Source organism: Podarcis bocagei, assembly GCF_964188305.1.
Source record: "Podarcis bocagei genome assembly, chromosome: 13".
Classification (NCBI taxonomy): domain Eukaryota; kingdom Metazoa; phylum Chordata; class Lepidosauria; order Squamata; family Lacertidae; genus Podarcis; species Podarcis bocagei.
The window spans coordinates 19412303-19437877 of record NC_138138.1 but is presented as its reverse complement, the minus strand read 5'-3'; the positions used below and the strand labels follow the sequence as shown (position 1 = coordinate 19437877).

The 25575-nt window shown below is 49.4% G+C and overlaps 1 protein-coding gene across 2 annotated transcripts; it reads right to left on the bottom strand.

Moving 5' to 3' along the window:
* Positions 1–690: 690 nt before the first annotated feature.
* On the bottom strand, positions 691–23935 carry SCAF1 (SR-related CTD associated factor 1). Of its 2 annotated transcripts, none has more exons than XM_081166064.1 (11): positions 23772–23935; positions 20205–20362; positions 15142–15208; positions 12593–12720; positions 11876–11994; positions 11004–11116; positions 7056–10277; positions 5420–5502; positions 3301–3585; positions 1571–1699; positions 691–1458 (listed from the first exon to the last, which is right to left on the bottom strand). In XM_081166064.1, the coding sequence occupies exons 2-11, from the start codon at positions 20340–20342 to the stop codon at positions 1282–1284; spliced, it is 4461 nt and encodes a 1486-aa protein (XP_081022190.1). In that variant the 5' UTR covers positions 20343–20362; positions 23772–23935; the 3' UTR covers positions 691–1281. The 2 variants fall into 2 exon arrangements, with proteins under 2 accessions (XP_081022190.1, XP_081022191.1); XM_081166065.1 differs by lacking the exon at positions 23772–23935 and adding an exon at positions 23695–23717.
* Between the last annotated feature and the right edge of the window lie 1640 nt (positions 23936–25575).

Below are 25575 nucleotides of genomic sequence, written 5' to 3'. Positions count from 1 at the left end.
TGATACATCGCCCAGGGCCAGACCGCAATGGTGCCTTCACCTAGCAGTATATCACAGGTGAAACCTCTGCCATTCCTGAGCTCCTCCGCCATGCAGAAGAACAAGCTGCGACGGCCGCAGCCCCACAAGGCGCTGGGGTGAAGCTGCCTCAGCTCCCTCTGCCGGAGAGGCAGCAGTTTCACCGCAGGGACGTGGCTGATGCAGCTCGATGCAACACTGCAAAGTGTATCACTGGCTGGCGTTCCATCACAGTGTTGAAAAGCTGGTATCGCCCCAGCCCTAGGCGATGTCTCATATTGATTTCATGGGTAGTTATGAGATAGGGATGAGTCCAAAGAATCAACATTTGGCCCTGGAGGAGGAATTCAGAAAATGAGAACTCCAGAAGAAGAAAAGGCTGAGGAGCTGATCCAGAGTGCTAGGCCTACTCTAACGTGACTGCTTAAATAGGGGTGCAGAGATGCAGTTGCTCCCCAGAATAGCGCGGGGAGAGGGTTGCTATCTGCAAATCAAGATTTTGCCCGATGCCTCAAGCATCCTTTAAAGAATAAAAAAACCAAAGCAGTTCTTCCACAAGGTAGTTGTAGCAACAAATGTGATCCATCTGTGTTCTGGGGGAGTGCACCCCCCCAAAAAAAAGTACAGAGACGCACACACCTCTCACTAAAGGACCACAGAGACAGAGCTCGGTTCAGATGGCTAAATGCAGTTTTATGAAGAGAAAGGGGAGGGGAAGAGTATGGCAGACGAACTTACAACTGGGGGGAGGATGAGGGATGTGCTACCCGCCCAGTGTGGCAGGCAGCTGCCATCTACAGGCCGGCCACAGTACTGCTCTTTCATGACTCCTGACGGGAGGGAGGGCGAGAATAAAACCGTCAAATTAAAAACATGCTAAATGAGTAAAAACTAAGGTGGGTGGGGTGGGGTGGGGGAATAACATCCACCCTTTGTATCATGGGGGTGGGTGGGTGGGTTTGGAGAGTGATGAAACTAGAAATTAGTTTCCCATCCTCTCATCTGTATTTACAGGGTAAAACACAAGTCGCTTTGTGGCTAAAAGTGTTGAGTGTTGAGGGGCAGGTAGCAGATGCACACGAACCGCACTCTCCAAATGCCACCCCCTCCCCAAACAAAGCGGGTCGCCCCAACCCCTCTCTTCCACACGCCCCACAGACAGGAAAGGGGGCCGGGGGAGGGGGGCCCAGTCAAGCCTATTTGCATAAAGAAGGGCCATTCTTTTTTATTATTTTTCCCCCCTGGTGGTCAAGAGGGGGGGAATCAGAGCGGGGGCATGGGCAAGCCAGACTTGTCCAGCCCCGCTATCTCCTTGGGGGGGCCTGGCTCCTCATCCATCTTGCGCCCGTGTTTTCGAAAGTACTTGTATCGCTGGACGTACGCCTTCACTAGGTTGTTCACTTTGACGGGGTTGATTTCGCCGCTCTTGCTGTGGCAGATCTAAAGGAGGATCGAAGAGGACAAAACAAGAGTCAATACCTTTCCTTCTCTCCCCGTGGGCCTGCCCACTTTCAAGTCTCCCACGTGACCCCCCCCCCCGCGCCTCTTTCACCTTGTGGACGGCTTTACGCAGGATGTCCTTGTATTCTTCCTTGGTGATCTCCTTCTTCTGGTAATAGGGCTTGATGGCCAACTTCACTTCCTCCACTGCCCGTTCCTGTGTGTGGAGCTTTTTCAGGTACTGCAGTGGAGCAGAGGCAGGAGAGTCAGCTGAAGCTGGGGGGGGGGGCAGGCGCAAGGTGAAGTAAAGCTAGTTCTAAGGTATGTTGAGTGGGACGCGGGTGGCGCTGTGGGTTAAACCAGAGCCTAGGGCTTGCCGATCAGAAGGTCGGCGATTCGAATCCCCGCGACGGGGTGAGGGTGAGCTCCCATTGCTCAGTCCCAGCTCCTGCCAACCTAGCAGTTTGAAAGCACGTCAAAGTGCAAGTAGAGAAATAGGTACTGCTTCGACGGGAAGGTAAACGGCGTTTCCATGCGCTGCTCTGGTTTGCCAGAAGTGGCTTAGTCATGCTGGCCACATGACCCGGAAGTTGTACGCCGGCTCCCTCGGCCAATAAAGCGAGATGAGCGCCGCAACCCCAGAGTTGGCCATGACTGGACCTAATGGTCAGGGGTCCCTTTATCTTTAAGGTATGTCGATGGCATGGCATAGGTGTGAGAGTGGGCTGATCAAGCCCCGCTCCTCTGTTGCTTGCAAGCAACGGTTCATTAGCCAAAATGGATACCTCTGTAAGAACTTCCTTTCTCTTCCCCCAGGAAACTGTTTGCCCCCTCCAGAGATGGTTTAAAGCACCTGTCCCAATACCAGGAATATGGACCGTGGTCCACTGCTGAATATCTAGGGGAGGGCTTTAGCTCAGTGTTGCAGCATCTACTTCCAATGCATGCAGAATGTTCCAGGGTTCAATCCCTGTTACCTCCAGGTAAGGCTGGAAGAGATCTCTGCTGCCCATCCTGAACTAGATGAGCCAAAGGCAGATTCTCACATCCCTGGTGATTTTAGTGCTGGGCAACTGGCCCCAATCTGTGCTGCTTAGTGCAGAAGCGAGGAGCCTGTGGCCCTCCTGGTGCTTCAGGACTCTCAAAAACCTCCGACATTCTGTAAGTAAGCGGGCCAGCGAGAAATCACTGAGCTAACTCTTAGCAAAACAGGAGCTGTGCAGGAGTATCGGGCCTAATTAGCAACCAGCTCATCTCTGGTCGGTCCTACCTCTATGAGGCAGTTTTGGAGACTGAAGAAACCCGCACCTTCCCACAGCTGCCCAAGTCTCCTCCTCTCCAAGGTCTTTCCCAATCTGAGACTACGCCAATGCGCCTGCCTTTGCTCCTCCCACATTTTCCCTCTCCTGGTCCTGGGAGACCAGGGGGAGGGGAGCTTGTCAAAGCAGGAGAGAGAGAGAGACACCCTGACTTCTTCACCAGTCTGACTAATCTCTGCCCTCCCTCCTCTCCTGTTTCTGGACTTCTTTCTGTCACAGACTCCCCCTGCTCACTAAACCGTTACCCCTTCAGCTTTTGAACCCTCCTCTTCCCAGCCTTCTCCCTCTGGCTGCTCACTGGCGTGGCACCACCACTCCCTGGGCTCTGAGCCTTCTTCCCTTGGGGGTTTCCCCAGCTGGTGCATCCCATCCTTCTGTGTCCAGCCAGTCTATGACACAAGCCGAGCTGGCATGGACAATGGTAGGGATGATGTAGGCCAGCAGCTTCCGGAGGGCACTAGGCTGGGGAAGGCTTGCCTTAAAGCACCGGCTGCTTTGTTCCAAAAACAACCCCAGCTCTTACCTTGTCGCTGTCTCCGCGTCCTTCAGAGCTGGTGCTCCCCAGATCGGTGCCGGAGGAAGAGGCAAATATGGCCGCCGAGGGAGGGCCTGACGAAGCCTGGCTCAACATCCCGGGCAAGACTCCAGTGGGAGTGGTGGGGGTGGAGCCACAGCCTCCGAGAGGCAGGGAGCTCTGGAGCAGGTAGGAGACGGGCGGTACAGCCAAGTGCGAGGCAGGCGGGTGGGCCGGTGGTGCTGGCGGCTGAGGGGGGCCCAAGGAGGCAGTGGGCTTGGTGTGGGTCAGGATCTGGTAGGGGAGGGGAGGAGGAGATGGTTAAGACGGCATGTCATTGGCCTTCCATTTCTCCAAACTCAAGAGCTAGATGTTGGGATGCTACTACCAGAAGCAATCAGGTAACTGGATGGGTGGATGGGACAGGATGGGACAGGGCGACCTGCCAATCTCCCTTCCCTAAAAGATACCCCAGTTGGGTGCAACTGCACATTGCAAAATCAGTAAGCAGGGCTGATGTTCCCTGTAAGAGCTTAGAGGAAGCTACACCTACTGGTGGCAGCTGAGGGAATAGTCACACAAGGCCTGGGGAGCCTCTCTTTTGCTAAGGGCTGCATTTCTTCAGGGCCAATGCGTCAGGCCCCCAAGCCAAAGTGTGTGGGGCCAGCTCACACTCGCCAGAAGTCTGAATGTGTTGATTGCAGAGGGCTTTCCCCTCTTCTCCTCCTATTCATTTTGGCTCCTCCTACCACCATTTCCCTCTATTGCCTTCTTTCTTTCCCCTCAGGGCTCCCCCCAACCTCATGAAATGGGGCCTAGGACCACGTGTGCCTCACTCTTAGTGAGATAAGCCCAACTCCCTTTACACAGGGAATCTGCACTGCCAGATTCCCTCCGCTAGCCATGCGCCCTGCTACAGCCACAAACACAACCTCCCCAAAGCTGATTTGTCCTCTCAGCCCACGCTGGGCATTGGAGATGCGTTCAATGGGTCCTACAATGACAGCTAAACACCGGTGTCACCACTCGATGAGAACTTTCAAAGCAATACGACTTCCTCAGCGTCTTTGGATGGCTTTTAATTCAAGAAAAACAGAAAATTACCAGACTTGATTTGGAGGAAGAGAAACTGGCTGCTGAATGTGGTGTAACAGCTGTACAGCTCCAAAACACGACGTGATTATGAGAGGAAGATCAAGTGTCACTGATGCCGGTTGGGGGAACCCCAAACAACACATTCTGAGATTGGACAGAATTTACAACCCAATCGCCCCAGTGTATTCAGAAAGCAAACCCAACTTTGCTTGCTGGGGTTTGTTTCCAGGTAAGTGGTTACAGGGCTAGAGTCTCTGTTAAGTAATGCTTGTTTATTCAAATGGGTGATATGTTCACATCATCTCATTTTGCATATACCATGCTTTTTTTTCTTTTTTCAAAAATCAGGTTCACATTAAATTTGGAAAGTAGTCTATCAAAGAGTAGAGGGGCAGAGGGAGGCCAGGAAGGACATGGCAGCCAGCTTGGGAGATAGAGAATCAGTTCTTGTCCTAGGAGAGATGAAGCCCCCATCTCTTCACGCTGGAGAAGATCAAGCCCTCACTGTATGCAAGTCCTTTACCAGAAAACACCCACATACATCTAAGCTCGTCCCTGCTACCATGAGAACCAGGAATCTAATAATAATAATAATTTTATTTTTAAAAGGAAGAGCTGCAACTCTCACAAGTGCCAGCTTCTGTGCTAGACAGCACACCTTGCTTTCGCGAGAGTACACAGTGCTCCGGGCTTTGACGCAACCCTTAAGTGTGCAATGGTCATCTTTGTCTTGCCTTCCAAGAGTACTGCACTTCGTCCCGCTTGTGTTATCAAGTCAGCCCCACAACCTTCCACTTCCTGCCCTCCCCTCCCACATTATGGCTAGAAAGGAGTTTCACACGCATTCCCAGAATTAACAGTTGCCGCAGCCAGATCTCTTGGCTCAATTTGAGGTTTTTGTACTGAAAATGCTAGTTGCGGCTATAACCTGAGTGCCAACACCCTGTGATATTTGGGTTGACCAATCTCCATTATCTACACAATGAAAATGAATTGCAACAGCGGTTTTAACCGTTTCAAACCTGCTCCGTACCTGATTGGTTGCTTGAATAAGCTCCTGGGCTTTTGCCCTGCTTGCAAGGTTGGCCTCTTCCATCTTGAAAAGCAGGGCAGTCACTAGGTTAAGAAACAAGAGGCTCAGAAACGGTTTGCCAAACGCGCATGGGGTGGGGGTGGAGAAGGGAGTGCAGGCGGACAGTTAAGAGGTTCCTCACCCCTGATATACAGACGCTCAAGTCCTGGGTTTTCCCTTATCAAAGAGGGGGATGGTCTGCTCTATAATTCTATTCTCTCTCCCCTCCCTGCCCACTAACTCATCATGGAAAAACAGCATGGGCTGGGGGGGCTGGGGGAGAAATAATCTTGTAACTGAGATGGGGCCAAACATCCTATCACTGCCCAAATTCAATCCCACCCCTAAATGCTCTTTAAAATATGCGGATCTCCTACAACACCTATAGTTAAGGCTTTAACACTGCTCTGCACAGTTTAAAAACAAAGATGCACTGAAAAATGAAAGCAGATCTATGAAAAGAGCTGTGCTCCTTGGCTCTGACTGTTAGCAGAGCTAGGAAGGTTCTGCTCCAAGGAACACAAGCTCCAGGTGCCTTTAGCGCAAAATGGCAAACACTCGGAGGCATGTACTTTCCTTATGTGATTTCTCATGCTGGCAAGGTTCAGGTTTTTAATGACTTTTGGTCGCACAAGTTATGGCTGAGGAGAAACACTTCATACCGCTGCCCCAGTCCTCTGAATTGTTACCCTTCACTGGATGGGCAGTGCAGAATTTCAGGCTTTCATTGACAGCCCCAAGAAACAAAACGAAAAGGTTGTGAAGACTGTGGCAGCTGCACTCAATGTTTTGTGTGTGGACAATGAAGTTTTGTGGTGACCTGGACTTAACTGCTTTAATCCTTCAAGATGCAGCAGTCTTTGAATATCTGGAGGTCTGTCATGCAGAAAACAGAGCAGACTTGGGCCCTTGGTCGCTCCAGAGGATCAGAACCAACAGATGAGAATTGGGAGGGAAGCAGCTATCAGCTGGACGTTATGCTGATAGGGGTCCAAAATTGGAAAAGGCTTGCCTTAGGAGGTGGCAAAGTCTCCTTTGGTGGGCACCTGCCAGGGATGCTGCACTTGCCTCGTGCGCTGAGGAGAGTGGCAGAAGAGGTGAACTCTTGAGATCTCTTCCAATTGTATGGGCACACGAAGGGGGCTCTACCTTCTAGGCAAGGATATGGACAACTTCCATAATGCAAAGATCCATCAAGGAAAGAAATCAATGCCATTGTGGCACGCAAGCAATAACAGGGGTCTGCAGCCGTATTTCAGATTCATACTAGAACCACCAACGGAAGTGCTTTGGTAAAAGGGAGAAGAGGGAAGGGATACCTGGCCCTCGAGACATTTTCAAAATGTGTTGATGTTTCTGCTTCATTAGGATTTTGTTGTTTTGCATTGTGTTGTGTTTTAGCTTTGCTTTACAGTTTTTCAGTTTCACTCTGTGTGTGTGTGTGTACACACAGATACACAAACGCAAGTTATTTTTGTAACCTGCTTGGAAACTATTTTAGTATTAAGCAATGTATCAATGCGTGAAAAAAGACCAATGAGCAGGGCTCCACAAAAGCACTCCCTCCCTCCTTCCCTGGCCCCATCCCAATACCTACATGCCAACACGCCACTGGTGCAGTCCACCCCACCCTGCAGGTTCCATGACATGGGGGCCGGTGGCTGGGGCAAGCTGCGAGATGGGTGAGGGGGTGGCTGCAGCGGCTGTTCCTCTTTGGTCTCGGACAAGCTGTCGGCTTCTGGCTCGTCTGCTGGCACCCTGGGGGGCTCGACGGGGGGCTCTTCAGGAAGGAAGGAAACATCGGGCGTCTTGCAGCTGCTGTCCACTGTCTGGGAGTCTGGCGTGAGCTCCTGGCCTGGGGCCAAGGGCTGTGGGCTGGGTGGTTTGGCGGTGACCTCTGATTTCTCTGAACCAGACCACGAGGGCTCCTCCTTGACCCTCAAGGGGCTGCTCGCGCCTTGACTGCAGCTGTCGGCTTTGGATTTCTTCAGCCCAGTCTTCACCTTGAGCTTCTTCTTCTTCTTGGGCTCTGAGGCACCCTTGGGCTTGATGCCCTTCAGCTTCTTCACGCCCATCTTGGCCTTCAGCCCTTTGACTTTCTTGGGTTTGAAGCCTGGCTCCTTGACGTCGGCCATCTCTCCTTGGCCAGTTGCCGAGGCTCCAACCATCAGCACCTTCTCCTCCGACTTGAGGAAAGGCGAGCGGCTCTCCTTGTCACGGCTGAACTTCACACCGATGGAACCCACCTCCTTGACCGACGTGGTGCTGCTGACTCCTTCGCGGATCAAAACAGCCACCTTGGACTGGAGCTTCACCTTCCGGCCTGAGCCCAACTTGCCACTTTCCTTGTGGCTTCCAGCTTTGATCTTTTTCCCAGTCTTGTCCCGATCCGGCCGGGCCTTTTTCTCCACTTTGGGCAACTCCTGCTGTTCGGAACAGGGCGGTCCCTCCTTCAACTTTTTTTTGTACTTATCGCGGGCACCAGGGCGCTCCTCCAGGTAGGCCCTCTTGCGCTCTTTCTCCTTAGGCATCTTCTGTTTGATGTCCTCCTCCGGCCGCTTGTCCTTGCGGGACGGGACCACGTCCTCCTTGGCCGCTAGCCGCCCCCCGCCCGATTTGGATTCCTCTGTGGGCTCGCGGTCCGAGAAGCACGCATCGAAGCTCAACCCTTCGGAATCGTAAAGGACTTCCCGCTTAGCTCTCTCCGGCGTCTCCAAGAGCCCTTCCATTTTCTCCTGCTGGTTGACCGTGATGGTCCTCTTGATGGTGAAGAGGTCGTTGTCGTTGAGGTCCTGGATCGATGGGGGCACCACAGTCCGTGCATCTCTACGGCGTTCCATCAGGACCTTCTCAGACTTGGGCTCCTCCTGCAGGTGCACCTCCCGTTCCTTGTCCTTAGACAACCGATGGGAAGGGTGCTTCTCCCGCGAGTGAGACCGGGAGCGTTTCTTCTTCTTCCTGCCGCCATCCCCCCGATGTTTCTCTTTGTGTCTGCTGCGATGGGCACGACTGCTGCTGCGTGACCGAGAGCGCCGGCCGCGGCGCTTCTCCTTCGACTTTGATCTCCTGCTCTTGCGCCGCTCGGCGGAGGTATGGGAGGAGCCAACCGCAGACAAGCTGGTGCTGATCGACGGCGACCAGGACCGGGAGGCTCGGTGATGTGAGCGGGACCGTGAAGCCCTGTGGTGTGAATGCCGGCGCTCCTTGGATTTCGAGCGCGATTTGGATTTCTTCTTGGGGTTCCACGGGGAGACATAGGCCTCCTTGGTTTTGGAGGCCTTGCGCTCGCGTGACCTTTTGCGCTCCCTTTTCGATTTCTTGCAGGAGCCGGAGCTCGATCCGGAGTGAGACTTGGAGGCAGGGCGCTTGGGGGCTGGCGGAGGGGGCGGTGGCGGAGGCAGGGGCGAGGGGGCCCTATGATAGCGCTCTCGTCGCTGGGTCAGAATCTTTCTCCTCAAGTCCACGCCCTTCCAACGGGGGTCAGGCTGGCTCTCGCTGAAGTCGATCTGTAGGGCTCCCTCGTCATCCGAGTCGGCGTGCAGCGACAGGAAGTCGTCTCCTTCAACCACCCGCAGGGTGCGCTGTTCGGCAGGCCGGCACCTGCTCCGGAAAAGTCGAATGGGGCTATAGCGCTCATCCTCTGGCTGGACAATCTCGCCTTCCTCAATTTCCGAGTCACCGCCACCGCTCCCGTCCCACTCCATGGATGACCGGCGTCCGGCCCGATGATGCCCGCCTCCTTTGGATGTCTTCTCGCCACTCCTCAGCTTGGCGTTTCCAACAGTCACCACCTCCAGGGACACTTTCCCTTCCAGCTGTGGCTTGGTTTCAGCATCCAAGCGTCCTTTGGGGGCCAAGTCTACCACAAAGACCCGGCGGCGTGGCTCAGGGGCTTTAGCTTCCACCTGCTCTGAAGGAAGCTCCTCAGGCAGAGTGGAATCGGCGCCCGGGGGCTCTTTGCCCTCGGGAAGCTCAGCAGAGCAGGCTGCCTCCGTTTCATAATCTCTGCCGGCTTCCACCTCTGGCTCAGAATCTTCCTGCCCTTTGTCCGAGCTGGGAAAATCTTGGCTCAGGCTGTTTTCGTCGTAGATCCCAGCCAATGTTTCCGAGATGCGACTGATGCTGTGGGACATGTCTGGAGGGTGTTGGTCGTGGTCGTCTTCGTCATCATCCTCGTCTTCATCATCCTCCTCATGCGAAGGGGTGCTGATGGAGGAACTGGGGTTAGAGCCCGTGGGGTCAAAGGGGTCATACTTCTGGTCATGCCGCCCACCCTCTGCTTCTTTGTGGGGAGAGTCGCCAAAGGCAAAATCACCATTGAGGTTATCCTCATCGGTCGGGTGGAAGGGATCATAAATATCTAAGTCCGGGGAGCGCATTGGGGGGCAGGGGTTTGAAGAGTCGCCACCTTCGCCCGGCAGGCCCTGGTGGCAGGAGATTGAGGATGACGACGAAGAGCAGGATGATGAAGAAGAGGTGCTGGAATCGGCCTTGTCCAAGGAGTTAGCAGGAGGTGGCTGAGAACGCTGCTGGGATTCAGATTCCCGGCTGGCGGCGCTCTGCGGGCGCTGCTGCCCCCCGCTGGATACCCCCATGCCAGTACCCAGAGTCATGCCCAAGCAAGGTGAAGGAGAAGTCCTGTCTGCTTTAGGGGACTGCGAAACTTGGCTCCTGGCTAAAAGAGAAGTCAAAGGAGCCAGATCCATTACAGGCAGAGTTCTGTGTGAGTCCAGAGGGTAAGGCTGCTCTGAAAGGGAACGGTGGCCAAGCGGACAGGCGTTGCTTCCTCTCCAGCAAGGTGCAGATAATCCAAGGCAGGCTGCAGGGAGCAAAAACGGAAATGGTTAGGCGTGCACCCAAATTTGGAAGAATATGGGAATTTAAAAAAAAAAAATACATAAAGGCCCCGTATCAAATTCCACAAATGGTGCTTCACAGGGGTCAGGGTTCCGATATTTCCAATTCTGCTGCTATCGACTGGGTATAAGCCTCAGATAGCATACAGTACTCCATTAGCCAGTAGAGGCATCCAGCCCTGGAGCTGCCTAAAGCTGTAGCCAGCAACTTCAGAGTCCAAATCTCAAGCTACAGAGACCTGCATTTCCACCAACTGCAGGATTTATCCTCACCATATCTGGGCTCAAGGTCAGCAGAAAGGGAGAGGTGCTACTGCAGGGGACTGCCAGCAGATCATATGGGGGCAGGATTGAGCAGCGGGGGTAGGGGTCCCCTGAAATATGAGTATCTTTGTGAGTCCTGGGCCTAAGAGAAACTGGGCTGGAGCACTTGAAATAGAAGATCTTCTATCAGCACATATGTGATTATGAATGGGCTGGGGGAAGAGACCCAACACTGAAAAGAAACCGTTTTACTACCCTACCGCCAAGTACGGCAGCCCATTTCCCCCTGCTATGTATAAGATGGCAGGCTCTGGATGTGTAAGACACAGAACCTGCTGAATGGCACCACCACCTTGGATCTTGTCACGCCTGCATCCCTTTCCTCATCTGTCTCATTTTTTTCTCGCATATGTGCAGACACCCACCAGACTTCTGCATCCTCCAAGACAGATTTCTTCTCAAGATGCCAGACAAGGCGCCCACATCCCCCAGCCGCACCTCAGCCACCAGCTCCACTTCTTCCATATCTTCATCCCCGCTGTTGAAAGAGACAAAAAACCAGAATTAAGAAGCGGATCCCGCACCGGCAACCCAGAGATCCCAATTTCCAGCGTGACATTCTAAGCCAGCCTTTTCCCAACCTGTTGCCCCCTAGATATTGGACTCCAGTTCCTGCCAGCATGGGCAATGATCAGAAATAAGGGAAGCATTATTGTGGTCTGCACTAAACTCCACTGACTTGCAGGCATGATTCAAGGCATTTCGGTCCCACGTACCTTAGAAATTTGTCTCGTTCCCTCTGGTCCACTGTGATCCCTAAGCTCTGCTTGACAGTGTCTAAATCCTTGAGGGGACCTGGTTCATGATCCAGCAGCTTCTCCCCCTTAGTTGAGCTCCCTTTCCACAGGGGACTGCATAGAAGTAGCAGTCAATACTATTCTATTTGCCAGGGCGGTAGCTCATGAGAGCCCCTTTTCTGCTACAAAGCCATTTGGCTTCTGCAATTTCCCCTCCTTCTGCAACTGCACTCAGATTTAATTCCCAAGTTCCTAAGAAGGATACTTTGATACGTGCATTTTACTGCTTGACGCACTTCTGAATTTAATTTGCCAACAGGCTTATGTTTCTAAAAGCCTCGTTATTACCGTTATCCTGCCAGCTGTGCAGCTCCGATGTTTTACAGAACTTCTACTGAATGGTAGAATTTCAGAGCTTTTACTGTGAAGCTCCAGACTGTAGCCACAAGAATGGGCACTTTTCCTCCCTGAGACAGTTGCCCTATGGGAGTCCCACTTACTAAACTGCCTGAGTTCCTACGGAGCTCTCTACTCCCTGTGGCAAATGGTAAGTCCACTCCAGGTAGTCACAGACTCCAGCCAAGTCAGGCACCACACCAGAAGAAGGAGCCTCAAGGACCTGGAGGAAGGAATAGGAGAATAAACAAGTGCTGAGTAACTGGGACCCTCTGGTTATAAATATTAAGAAAAAATTAGGCAATGCTGGGATTGTCATGGGGTGATAGCCAACGAAGTCATTTTCAGAGCAGACTTATATTGTTAAAAAAACAGTGGATGCAAGTTGTTTAAGTTCACTGACCTCATGGGTCTGCTTTGAAAATGTATAATGTTACTTATCATCCACATATTTTATGTCCTTATGAATGGTATGAATTATATGATAAAGAGTAAATTAACAGCAATCATGTGCGTCTTGTCTCCAGTGAAAGTACCGATTTACCAAATATAATATATTGACCTGGAAGCTGTATGCCGGCTCCCTCGGCCAATAAAGCAAGACGAGCACTCAACCCCAGAGTCGTCCACGACTGGACCTAATGGTCAGGGGTCCCTTTACCATCAAACCCATGTGTAGTTGACCCCAGGGCATTAGGAATCTCCAGCGGTCACACTGTTTGGCCCTTGCACTGATCTGCAACGGAACATGCAAGCTTTCCAATGTTAACACATTATTAAAATAGGGATGCAGTGTTTACAGTATGAAACTGCCAACATACCTCACCCATTGCGGCATTCCTATCGCAGGCCAGTGCAGGGTCCCCAGTTCCCAGCCAGGTACCTCCGAGTCCTTCGGATCTGGAGCTCTTGCACCATTTCCTCCGGCTTGTGTGCTTGCATTCAGCATCTGAAAAAGAGAGAGGCAATGACGGCAAGAAGGAACCCACTAGAAAGGTATGACATGCCTGCTTTGCAGGGATATAGTACTCCAAAAAGCACCTGCACATGAACTAGACAGGTAGCTGAAGTCTGCCATTACACAGCCCAAAGGCTGCATGACTTCATTCTTTCTTTTGCTTTGCAAATTCTCATTTAAAAAAGAGTCCATACCCCAGACTGCTTATCACAAACAGTGAACGACCACTGTAAACAAATCTTAAGAGGATGCACTTTGCTTATGAGAACATGAAATGCCTTGCTAGATCAAATCAAGATCTCGCCCACGTGATCCACCAGAAATGGGATAGTGGCTCACCTGTAGGCCACAATCAAACATCTCCCTCAGTACTAAAGAGTCATGCACTGGGAATCCTTAGATCTTAGCTCGGTCATGAACTTGCTGGGTAAAGTAAAGGTAAAAGGACGCCCTGACCATTAGGTCCAGTCGTGGACGACTCTGGGGTTGCGGCACTCATCTTGCTTTATTGGCCAAGGGAGCCGGCGTACAGCTTCCAGGTCATGTGGCCAGCATGACTAAGCCGCTTCTGGTGAACCAGAGCAGCGCACAGAAACGCACTTTACCTTCCCGCCGGAGTGGTACCTATTTATCTACTTGCACTTTGATGTGCTTTCGAACTGCTTGGTGGGCAGGAGCAGGGAACGAGCAACGGGAGCTCACCCTGTCGCGGGGCTTCAAACCGCCAACCTTCTGATCGGCAAGTCCTAGGCTCTGTGGTTTAACCCACAGCGCCACCCGTGTCCCTAGAACTTGCTGGGTAGCCTGAGATAGGTCAGTAACGGTTGGTACGAGGAGGACTTTGAGCATTTAGTGAAAAGCATTAACAAGGACTACTAAGATGACATGAAACTTCCTCTAGACCAGTGATGGCCAAACTTGGCCCTCCATGTTTTTGGGACTACAATTCCCATAATCCCTGACAACTGGTTCTGTTAGCTAGGGATGATGGGAGTTGTAGTCCCAAAACAGCCAGAGGGCCAATATGGCCATCACTGCTCTGACCGAGTCAAACCATTGGCCCATCTAGCTCAGTACTGTCTTTTAACTGGCAGTGTTTCTACCTGAAGATGCTGGGGACTGAACCAGGGATCGGCTGCATGATGAGCCTCCCCCTTCAGTGCCCACCTCCTCTCGACTAGCTGTGGATTAACAGTTGTGTTCTTTTAAACCCTGCGACACCAGCTTTAATTAAGAAATACAGACACAGATGTATGTGTATTTGTATATTCTAGATCTCTGGCCAGTTTGTGCCTCTTGAAGGGAAAGGTGCTGGTATTATTGGAAAGCTCAATGCTCCCTGGTCTTGAAGTCATTGCAGGCACCGAGAAGCATCATTTCACAATTCTGAACATTTGCATTGCCCTGGAAAACTAGCCACATGAAAAGAACCAGAACGCAGCAGCTAGACTGGTGACTGGTAGCGGCCGCCAAGACCACATAACACCGATCCTGAAAGAACTACATTGGCTCCCAGCATGTTTCTGAGCCCAATTCAATGTGTTGGTGCTGACCTTTAAAGCCCTAAATGGCCTCAGCCCGGTATACCTGTAGGAGCATCTTCACCCCTATTGTTCAGGCCGGACATTGAAGTCCAGCTTTGACAGCCTTCTGGCAGTTCCCTCACTGTGAGAAGTGAGGTTAGGGGGAACCAGGCAGAGGGCCTTCACGGTAGTGGCTCCCTCCCTGTGGAATGCCCCCCATCAGATGTCAAGGAAATAAACCACTATCTGACTTTTAGAAGACATCTGAAGGCAGCTCTGTTTAGGGAAGTTTTTAATGTTTGCTGTTTTATCCTGTTTTTAATATTCTGTTGGGAGCTGCCCAGAGTGGCTGGGAAAACCCAGCCAGGTGGGTGGGGTATAAATAATATATTGTTATTATTATTATTAGGCGCATTAAGCACCCATAATCTAGTTCAGGCTTTTTATTGGTGAACGTCAGGCACCTTGTGGATAGACATTTTTATTTTTTTTAGTAAATAAAGGAAACATGTGGCTTCAACTTAAGGAAGGCGAATGTGAATAGCTCAGTGGAAGAATACACCTGTTGGATGCTGGAAGTCCCTGGGTTCAACCCCTGGCGTCTCCAGGTAGGGCTGGGAGGGACCCTTGTCTGAAACTCTACCAATCAGAGCTGACAACACTGAGCTAAATGGGCAACTGATGCAACTTGGTAAAAGGCCACTTCTCATTCTCCACCACTCCTCCCCACAAAAAGCCCACATCCCTCAAGCCTGATCCGAGATCTGCTATGCTCATGTTGAATTGTGATGTTCACAGCAGAGGCGCCTATTGCTGAAAGTGCAACTAATCCACCTGACGAACCCATTGGTCCCTTCGCTCCTTGATTTGCCTCTTGATTTTGAGTTACCTTTCTCACTGGCTGGATCCTGCAGTTCACCCGGCAGGCCACTGCCCACAGCTTGCTGCAAAGCTTTCTGCAAGGACAACAACAACAACAAGCCTTAGCTCTTGCTGAGAAACATCCAGTACTGCAACTGCCAGAAGCCCAACTGAAAACGACCGGCTAGCTTTCATGGCGGACATTGGATGGGTTTGCACAGGGACAATCAATGGGGCAAGACTCAAAGGCTGATATGAAATCAAGACAGAAATCTTATACGTGAGAACCTTGCAAAATAAAACAAAAACTGCCCAAGAACTTTGGAGATCTTGTTTCCAGCCTAAGCGCCACTTTAAGAAACGTCAGAACAATGATAACAAGCAAGCTATTACACTGCAATACTGGACGTAAAGCTCACATTAAGGATGTAGTTAAATATACACATTGGGTGATGAATGGCTCATCATTAAAAAAGAACGATTTGCTAGAAACAGTGCGGGTTGTCAAAAATAAATCTTTCGTTGTCCAGAATTAATGTTACTGAGGTTTTTTTTATGACACCAATGTAAATATATTGTTTAAAAATGATTTATATATATGATCTTGGCAGTAAGAATAGGAATCATCTTACACTGGATGCTTGGTATCACTGGCTGCAGATTATGACAAGGACTACAACATTCAGTTTTTATACGATTTGACATTCCTTTATGGCATATACAATGGAACCATCATTTTCAAGACAACAGGTCACAAGTCTGGCAAATCTGGAATTATACGTGATGATCTGATAACATTGATTGTCTTCACTTAGACTTTATTATTTCAACTCTTTCAAGTACCTATTTTATAATTTTGTTTTTCATCTTTTAATTTTTGCCCATAGTTATCCCTGCTCTGTTTTATATACATTATAATATAATAAAAACCTAACCCAAAAATTGAACCTGACGGAGATAGATGATTTTTATTAAAACCAGACCTGCAAATTGCCATGAATGTGGGGCAAGTAGAAACCACCCCTAAGAAGCCAACGTTGATCCAGAATTTCTCCTTTATAGCTTTGTAGCCAGGACTTTTAAAAATTAACCAAAATCCATTGCATGTGGTCTTCTCTGCACTCAGATGTGCTTTCAGCACCCAAGACTGAGCCAATACCTTGAAGTTTGAACCCGAAGCCTTCTGCTTGGTTGTCACCGTCACCTGTCTCATTTATCTTGTGCCTATCCAATGATCCAAGATCACGGTCTCAGCTTAATTAGTTGTGCAAGTTTGCAGCTGTGGGCTGTTTTTTTCCCTTCCAGCTACATTCTTCTGCATGCCCCAAGGCCAAGCATCTTTTAATGTTTGCTCTTTATCTCTTAGGAGGAAAGGCTTCAAAAGACGCTTCCTGAATGCATGTTGGTTCCAGACGTCCCTGTCCCTAGGACATTTCTTTTAGAAGTAATTATTAATTAAGCATATTAAATGCACAATGGGTGGCTGATAAAAGAGGAAATCTCACCAAGTTTCAAGATGAGGCTTATTTCCAAGTAAGGTCACAGAGGATAAAAATCTAACTACATGAACTTAAACATGTCTGCAAGCAAGTCTTCCAAAAAGTGAAGCCCTGATGCTTTTTTAAAAAGTGATATTTTATCGAAGAATGTTCCACTATAAAGCATTTAAAGGTAAAGGTAAAGGGACCCCTGACCATTAGGTCCAGTCATGACCGACTCTGGGGTTGCGGCGCTCATCTCGCTTTATTGGCCGAGGGAGCCGGCGTTTGTCCGCAGACAGCTTCCGGGTCATGTGGCCAGCATGACTAAGCCGCTTCTGGCGAACCAGAGCAGCGCACGGAAATGCCTTTTACCTTCCCCCGCCTGAGCGGTACCTATTTATCTACTTGCAGTTTGTCGTGCTTTCGAACTGCTAGGTTGGCAGGAGATAAAGCATTTAAGTGATTCCAAAAACAAGCCACAAAATTGTGTAAAGGGGAGGAGGGAGAGCATTATATGAATATATATGAAAAATACCCTAACCCACACATTATTTTATAAATTTGATATTAATATCCTAACACTAATGTAAATATTAATAGTTACTACATTTTGTACATAGAGCCCCAATGCTTTAAAGGAATCTCTTTTTCTACTAACTTCTGTTCTGACAAAAATGAGACTGGGGGGGGGGGGAATTAACCGCAGGAGAATTCTTACGAAGAAGAAAATATTGAGGTATCACACTACATATTGAAAGATTTTGTTCAGATGTTTTCCAGAAATGCTATGCTTGTGAAGAACCTAAGAATTAGTGTGTGATATACTGCTGTGTTCTACTGCTACTATTTAATTTCATTAAAAAAGGTCATACTACCCTGTGAATGTCACACATCCAAGAGCTTTGTCCAAGTTTCCATTTGGACACTAAAATAATATATAAATGCCCTGCTATACACACTTTCCTGGGGTAAGCACCAATGAAAATGGTTCAGACTTCCTTTCAATTATATTCAAGATTGGGTTGCACATATTATGTCTGGGCAAAAATTTTTTATTCATTTTTGGCAAGAGCTGCTTATTAAATCGATGGGGAAATATATCCCGTATTTCTCTGTTTTTCAACTCCTTCTACCCTCCAAACCCAAAACAATTGTTTTCTGAACCGTTATTTTTCAAGCTCTAAGACTAAGCGTAGTCTGTTTTGCTGAAAGCTGGTTAAGCAAGAAGCCACATGTGTGGGCTGGCAAGTTTTACAATCTCTGTATACTTATCTGCAAGGCCAATTTTTTTTTGTAATGCTCTTCTACAGATTTTTCTTTCTTTCTGGAACGCCACACCAGCTGGCAGAACTAAACAAACAGTTCCACAGAACAATTGGCAAGCACCAAGAGAGAAGTTAAAAGAACAACGATGCGCAAGTGAGGGAGAGGTGGAAAAGAAAACGAAGAAATTATGGTTTCTGAAGTCAAATGTAGGACGGAATGAAAGAAAAAATATTTACTCCAAATAAACTCTATATGGCAGTGATGTGTACTTTAAAAAAAAAAAAAGCATAGCAGCCTAAACATATTTCTGCAAGGAAAGCCTAATGATTGATTTATAATACTGTTAGGGAGGAAGCCATGACTGTGACACATGCACAAAAAAACTGTGCAACCAGAAAAACACTTCACGTACGGATAGAAAAAAAAAAAATTCTGATACACGTATACAGGCGGTGACCATTTTAGGCGTGTTCAATTGTCCTGACATGCAGGTCTTTTTGGAACCAGAAGAGGGGAGAATGGGGCGGAGCGGGCCTATACAGAAACCCCATGCAAAATGGTCACTGCCTGTATTAGCTTAGTTTGGATACCACAGTAAACCATGGTTTTATCATGGCAGGAATGAGCTGCAATAAGCTTCAAATCGCACTTCGCACACTCTACACACAACAACATCAGCAGGAGGAAACTGAACTGCTTTCAATGCCAAATAACCCCAGTTTAGGGTTTGGACATGTCGCTAAACGGGGGTTAATATTCACTATGATCTGTTGAAATAAGCCAGCTTCATAGCTTATGAAGCTACCTTGCTTTAACTAGCCACATTTAAGCTTAACCTAACACTCAAGACACAATCCTGAACTGTGGCTAACCGCAATCAAACGCATAAACTTCCAATTTCCTCCTTGTGTCTGCACCAGTGAAGAGAGGTGTAGGAGAAAAAGCATAAACCCAAAGCTTGTGCACATAACTATATACCACTGTTTATCATTACATTTGAATCAGGCAATTGTATGACAACCCTTTGGAATTTGGTGTTTGGGTTACACAGGAGGCCACAATGGGAAAGGAAGTCTCCCAAAAACGCATGTGAGTGCACGGTCCTTTTGGATCTCAGCCCATATGATGAATTTTCATGTTTAGGAATTGACACAAAAGCAAACGAAAAGTTTTATTTTCAGGTTAAAAAACTAAGCAAGTCTACCAATGTATCCAAATACAGTACATGCAAGTAGACCTATGAAACTCTTTCCATATTATGAAAGCAAGAGTCAACTTAAGAGACTGCTTTCTTGGGGAAGGTGAATCTTCTCATTGTGAGGCTGCCTCATTTTTCAGTATCCACTCTCTCTTAACTATTGCCCAGCAGACTTATTTCACACGGAAACTATTTTGTGCTGAGATATGTTGTGATATAAAAATTTGGGGACGGGACTCCTATACAGCCCCTTGAAAACAGTAGAGGAAGGGGGGGTAATGATATGAATTATGATTCTGCATGATAATGATTCTCATTTATCTACAGTGAGCCCATTCACAATGTCCATTAAACTTGTTTTCTGAATAAAAACACACCATTCAAGATCTCCAGCCTTGCTATTGTCCAGTATCTTTAACAAATGGCTGTTTGGCAGCTATCAAAAAAGCGTGTAAACAGGTTGAATGAGAGCTCTTGCTTTTTAAGAGGATGTTAGTCCCACATTCTCCGAACTTCATTTTCAGATTCCTGTGGTTGTAGTTGACTGTGTAGAATAGGGGAGGGCCCTCCATACGCTGCTGGGACTACAGTTCCCATCATGCTTGACCACTGGCCATACTGGCTATGGCTGATGGGACCTGGGGTCCTTCTGACTGCCCATTCCTGATCCAATGGCAGGCAGCCACTCAGTCCAATGCCAACTGTGTCACCTCTTCCTGATTGCCGCAACCCCTTCTTGATGTATTTCAGTAACGTGCCATGTACATTTTTAATCAATATATCATTTCAGTACTTGCTACACGCCCATAAAGGCGTTGAATTGGAAAATACACTGGACTAAGTTTGTAAGAAAGAAGCAGAGGAGAGCATCTCCAAACACCCAACTGGTTACTTTGCATACGTTAACTTAACTGTCCTGCTTTCGTAAACTCGTCTGCATCTACAAAGCAGCACAAGGCGGAAATACAAATTTATCCTCTGAGCAAAACCACCACTAATGCCTCAAAATGGACCTATTATTTGTGCTCAACCTCAAGGAACCACAGGCTTCCCAGCAAGAACTACTCATTCGAAACATAAGTATTAAGCAATGCCTATGCCCATCACTCCAGCCCACAACCCCTTGAGAAACTGAGCAGTCATTACCAGAATGATAGCTTGGCCAGCACAGAGGGCACCCGATTGGTCCCAATCTGCATCGAGAGAAGGTTCACTGGCTGGCTTCTCGCCACCTCGTGCAGGATCCTCCCTTACTGGGGGGCGTCGATTCTCCTCCTCTTCCATGTCTGCAGGAGCTGCAAATCCTAGATATTGACATTGAGTGAGACATTAGCGACTGATAATCCAGTTTCTGACCTACCTATCCTCTTCAGGTACAGCTTGTTCAACTAGACTAGATGAAATACAGTCCCTTTGCATAGAACTCTGAAATCCGGACACCCACTCGGCAACAAGTCATCTCCCCATCCCACCCTCTCAATACCTCATGCTCCTCCAAGAGAATTCAGGATTTGCAAGACTGCCAGCCCATGTTTCGATCCACCAGAGCCCTGCTTCTTTCACAGAAAACTCTGTCTGCACCCACTGCTGCAACATGGGATCTAGGTCTCCACTGTCCATAATTCATCTAAGCAACGAAGGGAAGAGGGGCTGGGATCGAGCAGGTAGCAACTGGCTTTCCGTAAAAACTATTTCAGTGTTCCAGTTATGCTTTTCTAATTGTTGCCCAATGGAAGTAGCTAAAGCGCCATGGCAGCATATAAGCCATTTGCCTCATCTGAGGTTTGCATATTTAAATCGGTAAGACAGCACCTAAGTCAGGCTCAGCCAAAGAGGAAAGGCTTCTTACTGCACAGCCAGAACACAGTCTCCTGCCAGCACTCCCTTCGAGAAGGGAAATGTCCCAGGTTATTTTCTGAGCCAGCTTCAACACCAAGAAAGCAGCTCGGTTTCATACCCTGTTTTGTGAACCAAATAGGTAATAAACATAATACTAAAAGAAGAGTGTCCCCGGGCATATCTAAAATTACTTTTGTTTGTGTGAAGCAGTGTGCTCTCAAGTGAAGATAGTGGGAGAAGCAAATACAGTGATTGCAGTGTCCTTAAGATCGACAATGATAATGTGCTAGAACCCCGCTGATTAGCTGATTTATAGTTCAATACATTTAAGCATTTGCTTATTTTAAAACAAAGTTGTCATTATACGTGTAGCCTGTTAGGAGCCCAATATTCCAAGTTCCTTTCCACCTACACCAAGAACGGGGTGGCCGTCCAGTTACTGATGGACTACAACTCACGCAGGCCCAACCAGCATGGCAAGAGGTCAAGGATGATGGGAGCTGTAATTACCAATATCTGAAAGGCCAGATGAGCCTTATGAGGAATGGCTAAGGGAGCTGGGCATGTTTAGCCTGGAGAAGAGGAGGTTAAGGGGTGATATGATAGCCATGTTCAAATATATAAAAGGATGTCACATAGAGGAGGGAGAAAGGTTGTTTTCTGCTGCTCCAGAGAAGCGGACACGGAGCAATGGATCCAAACTACAAGAAAGAAGATTCCACCTAAACATTAGGAAGAACTTCCTGACAGTAAGAGCTGTTCGACAGTGGAATTTGCTGCCAAGGAGTGTGGTGAAGTCTCCTTCTTTGGAGGTCTTTAAGCAGAGGCTTGACAATCATATGTCAGGAGTGCTCTGATAGTGTTTCCTGCTTGGCAGGGGTTGGACTCGATGGCCTTTGTGGTCTCTTCCAACTCTATGATTCTATGATTCTGTATTTCCATCCCTGAGTTTGACTTTCACCCAGGAAATTCCTCCACTTTCTAATCATCACAGACTACCCACACATAAATAATTCTTCTCTGCTGCACCATTCTTTCACAAGAGCTGACTCTCTAAGTTTTATAAACCCTGATCCTTATCTTATCTTCTCAGCTCAGAACACTAGTGCCTTCCCCACCATTCCTAGTCTTAAATAATTTCCTTTCTAATAAGAATGAACTTGAACAGCATCAGATGTTGAGGCTGTCCCAAGACCCATAGAAACTTTGGTAGAATGACCAGAATCCAGGATCGAAACTAGTAGAATGTTGGTTTCTTTGGGAGATCTGCAAATCCTAGATATGTGGTGTGTGTGAAGGTATGTACAACCGCATTTTCTAGTCTTAAGGTATGGATAAATGAGACTTAAAGAGACCTGTTAATCCTCAATCCCCTATTTACCTAAACAATTATTCCGTTAAATTGCACAATTTTGTGCTAGATTCTAAATACTAACAGACCCAAAAGACAGGTAAAATTATAAGCATAGAGAGTTAGATGCAACCTTTCAGATTATCTGCCCAATCCTCTGCTTCAGACATTCTACATCTAAAAATTGCCATTAAATTGCTTATCCAACATTTCCTTAAAAACCTTCCATCAATCCTCTGCCACCCATCTTCTCACCACATGGCACTGAAAAACCTTCCCATTCTCTTATTTTTCCATTTGGAACCTTACAATTCTTCTGTCATTTCACCCTGGACATGCCGTTCCATCAGCTTACCAACCAAGATCCCACAGCCCATTGATGACACCACATTTGGGCAACCCACGAGCCTTCTGTGCCATCTTCAGCCACAAAAAGCACCCTTAACCATAGCCGCATCTCAGGTCCACAACTCCCATTATAGAATTTACCTGACCATCAACTGATGCAGCTCAGGGGGTAAAGAGGCTATGTTTCCCGTGCAAAAGCTCCTAGGCTTCAGTCCTCGGCAACTCCAGTCCAAAAGTAATGCACAATGAGGGGGGGGAAAATCCCTGATGCTATCCAGTTCCCTTTCCCAGGGTCAAATCAGCTCCTCCTTACCCAAGTGACACAAGAAAGGACCTTGACTGCCACCAACAACCCCAAATGAACCCCCATCCGTCTCTAAGCCATACTAAAACAACCTCCCCACCACCACCCATCTTCTTCCATAGATTCCACATGCCTCAAACCCCTCTGCCCCACCGTTTCCCTTCATGTACAGCCCCCGAAGCAGGCGCACACCCCCTTGAATGCCCTCTTCCCCCTTTCCCAGGGGGTGCAAACAAAGCCCTATCCGCTGCCTGTATAGCGGGGATTGGGGGGGAGCGCCAAGCCCCACTGACCCCATCAGCGCTTCTCCTCAGGTTAAGTGGGCGCAGGATGGATGCCGCCCCACACGCATCGCTTCCCCACAGATCTCCTCACAATACCCCCCCCCCCAAATACTGTTTTAATACCGAAACAAGACAAGGCACGGTTCTCGGGGCCGCCACCCCCCCCCCTCACGACAGCTGCCCCTCCTTTAGGGCTTACGGGAATGGCCTCCAAGCCAAAAGGAACCCACCCCACCCCCCGACCAACCCGCCGCCCCCCCGATTCTCCGACCCCACATCACGTCCTTAACGGGCGCGCTCATAGGCCTTCTCCGCCCGTCACCGCTACTTTAAAACAACCGACTACCCCCATTATTATTATTATTATTATTGTATTATTTTTTAAAGCCTTCGCCCCTGCATTGCGTACACTTAATATTCGCCCCCGCCCCCCCCCCCGCGCATAAACACACTCCCGGCGCATATAAAATAAATATATGTATACAAACACACTTTTTTTTGCACCCATACATACACGCGCGCTCGCACACCAGCCCCGCGAAAGACCCTTTGGCCGGCAGCCCCTCCCGAGCCATTGCCACAATTACCCAGCTCCACCGGGAAGCTAGGCCTTTCCGCCCGCCCACTTCAACACAAGAGGAGGAGGAGGAGGAAGGGGAGGAGGCGCGGCCGCTGCCGCTGCCACCGCCGCCGCCGACACTGTCCGGGCCCGGCCTCTGCGGCAGCCATTTTACTCCGCTCGGCTCCGCGGCGGGGAGGGCGGGGCCTCCGAGAGAGGGCGGCCCCGTGGCATTCTGGGAGATGCAGTCCGCTCCCGGAGAGCCCCTCACAGAACGCGGCGGCGCCCCGGACTCCAACGACCAGAATGCCACGAGGCGGCACGGGAAAAAGGGGCGGGGTGGGTAGGGAGCGCGCAGGGCGTGATGGGGGATGTAGTTTGCGAGGCGCGCCGCTGACGGGGCCTTGTATGGAGTGGAGGCCGCTCCCCGTAGCGCGAGGGCCGAGGAGCAGCAGTCTTAGCTGAGCGGGGCCGTAGGTGGGAATGGAGTTCTCCGCGCCAGGTGGTCGAGGCCTCAGTGAGCGGGGCAAGAGCAGCCGCAGGGCGCGGAGATTTCGCCCCAAAGCCTGAAAAACGGGCAGGCAGGCTTATGTTCTCCCTTTTATTGCCTTGCTCCGAAACGGCCGTGCCCTTTTACCCGCCAGAGGTAAAGGAAAGGGGCTTAAGGCGTCATGATCTGCACTTTTGATCGCGGTCCGCGCTTCTCCAGACGCCTCTCCCTGACAGGGAGTCCCGACGCGGGGATGCATTTCCACGCTTGCGCCGCTTTTCTACCCCTCCGCCTTCAGTTTCGTTGCAGGACTTTGCAAGCATCTGTTCTGCACCCAGAAAAGCGACCGAAAGCAAAACAGGGCTCAGAATAAAACCAGTGTTCTGTCCGCTTGAAATGATCCCAGGGCAGAAAACACACGGGAGCTCATCGATGTACACAAAAACAACACACAACACGCGTGATCTTCGTGGCACGAATCGGATTTAACGCCCAGAATTGGTGTGCCAGCTTTGATGACCTCTGGTACTTCTGTTATCTTCCTAACTTTTAGCATTTCATTGGGGGGGGGGGATCAAAATACTTCTATTGCAACCATCAAGGGGGCAGCATGCAAGCTCCTTTGGGGCCCAAAATAAGCCTTTTTTCCCTCCTCCCGCAAGGGTGGAGGATGGAAGGTGTCTCAGGGCATGGGGATCCCAAAGCACTGCAAGGAAAAGGAAGCTCGGTTCCGTTTGTTTACATCGGCTCCAATATAGTGTCCGGCATCCTTTGCCCCCACCCCGCATATGGAGAGGAAATTTAACGGGAGCCGGAAGTGAGAGCTGCCTGAGGCGCTTGACTTCATCTCTTAGGGGTGAGACGTCTCACTTCCTCGAACGTAGGAACGGAGGGGGTTGGACTTCCGGCACTGGACCAGGCCGTTTCCGAGCTCGAGTCGCAACGGGACTGTGGAGCAGGAGTTCCACTTGCCCCTGCCCTATCCCATAATGCTTTGCGACGGGCTCTTCCTTGGGGAGTTGCGGGAGATGGAATCTTTCTGGGTGGGGCGAGTCCCGTTCGCAGCGGCAATGTCGTATCCATAGAGATAAGGGCATGTCGTCATAGGAGGGAGACGCCGCTCCTTGATGACATCACGGGCGCGCTGAGAGATGGGGTTTGACCCGCGATTCACCGAGTGCTGTGGGCGTATCACTAGAGATGTGTTTATATGTAATTAAACACACATGCACACGCAGAAAGCGGTGGGATCTTGCTGAAAAACCACATTAAAAAATAATAATCAAAAGTCACATGCAGGCAGATTTTGCAAGCAACATGGAATCAAGGGTCATGCAGTTGG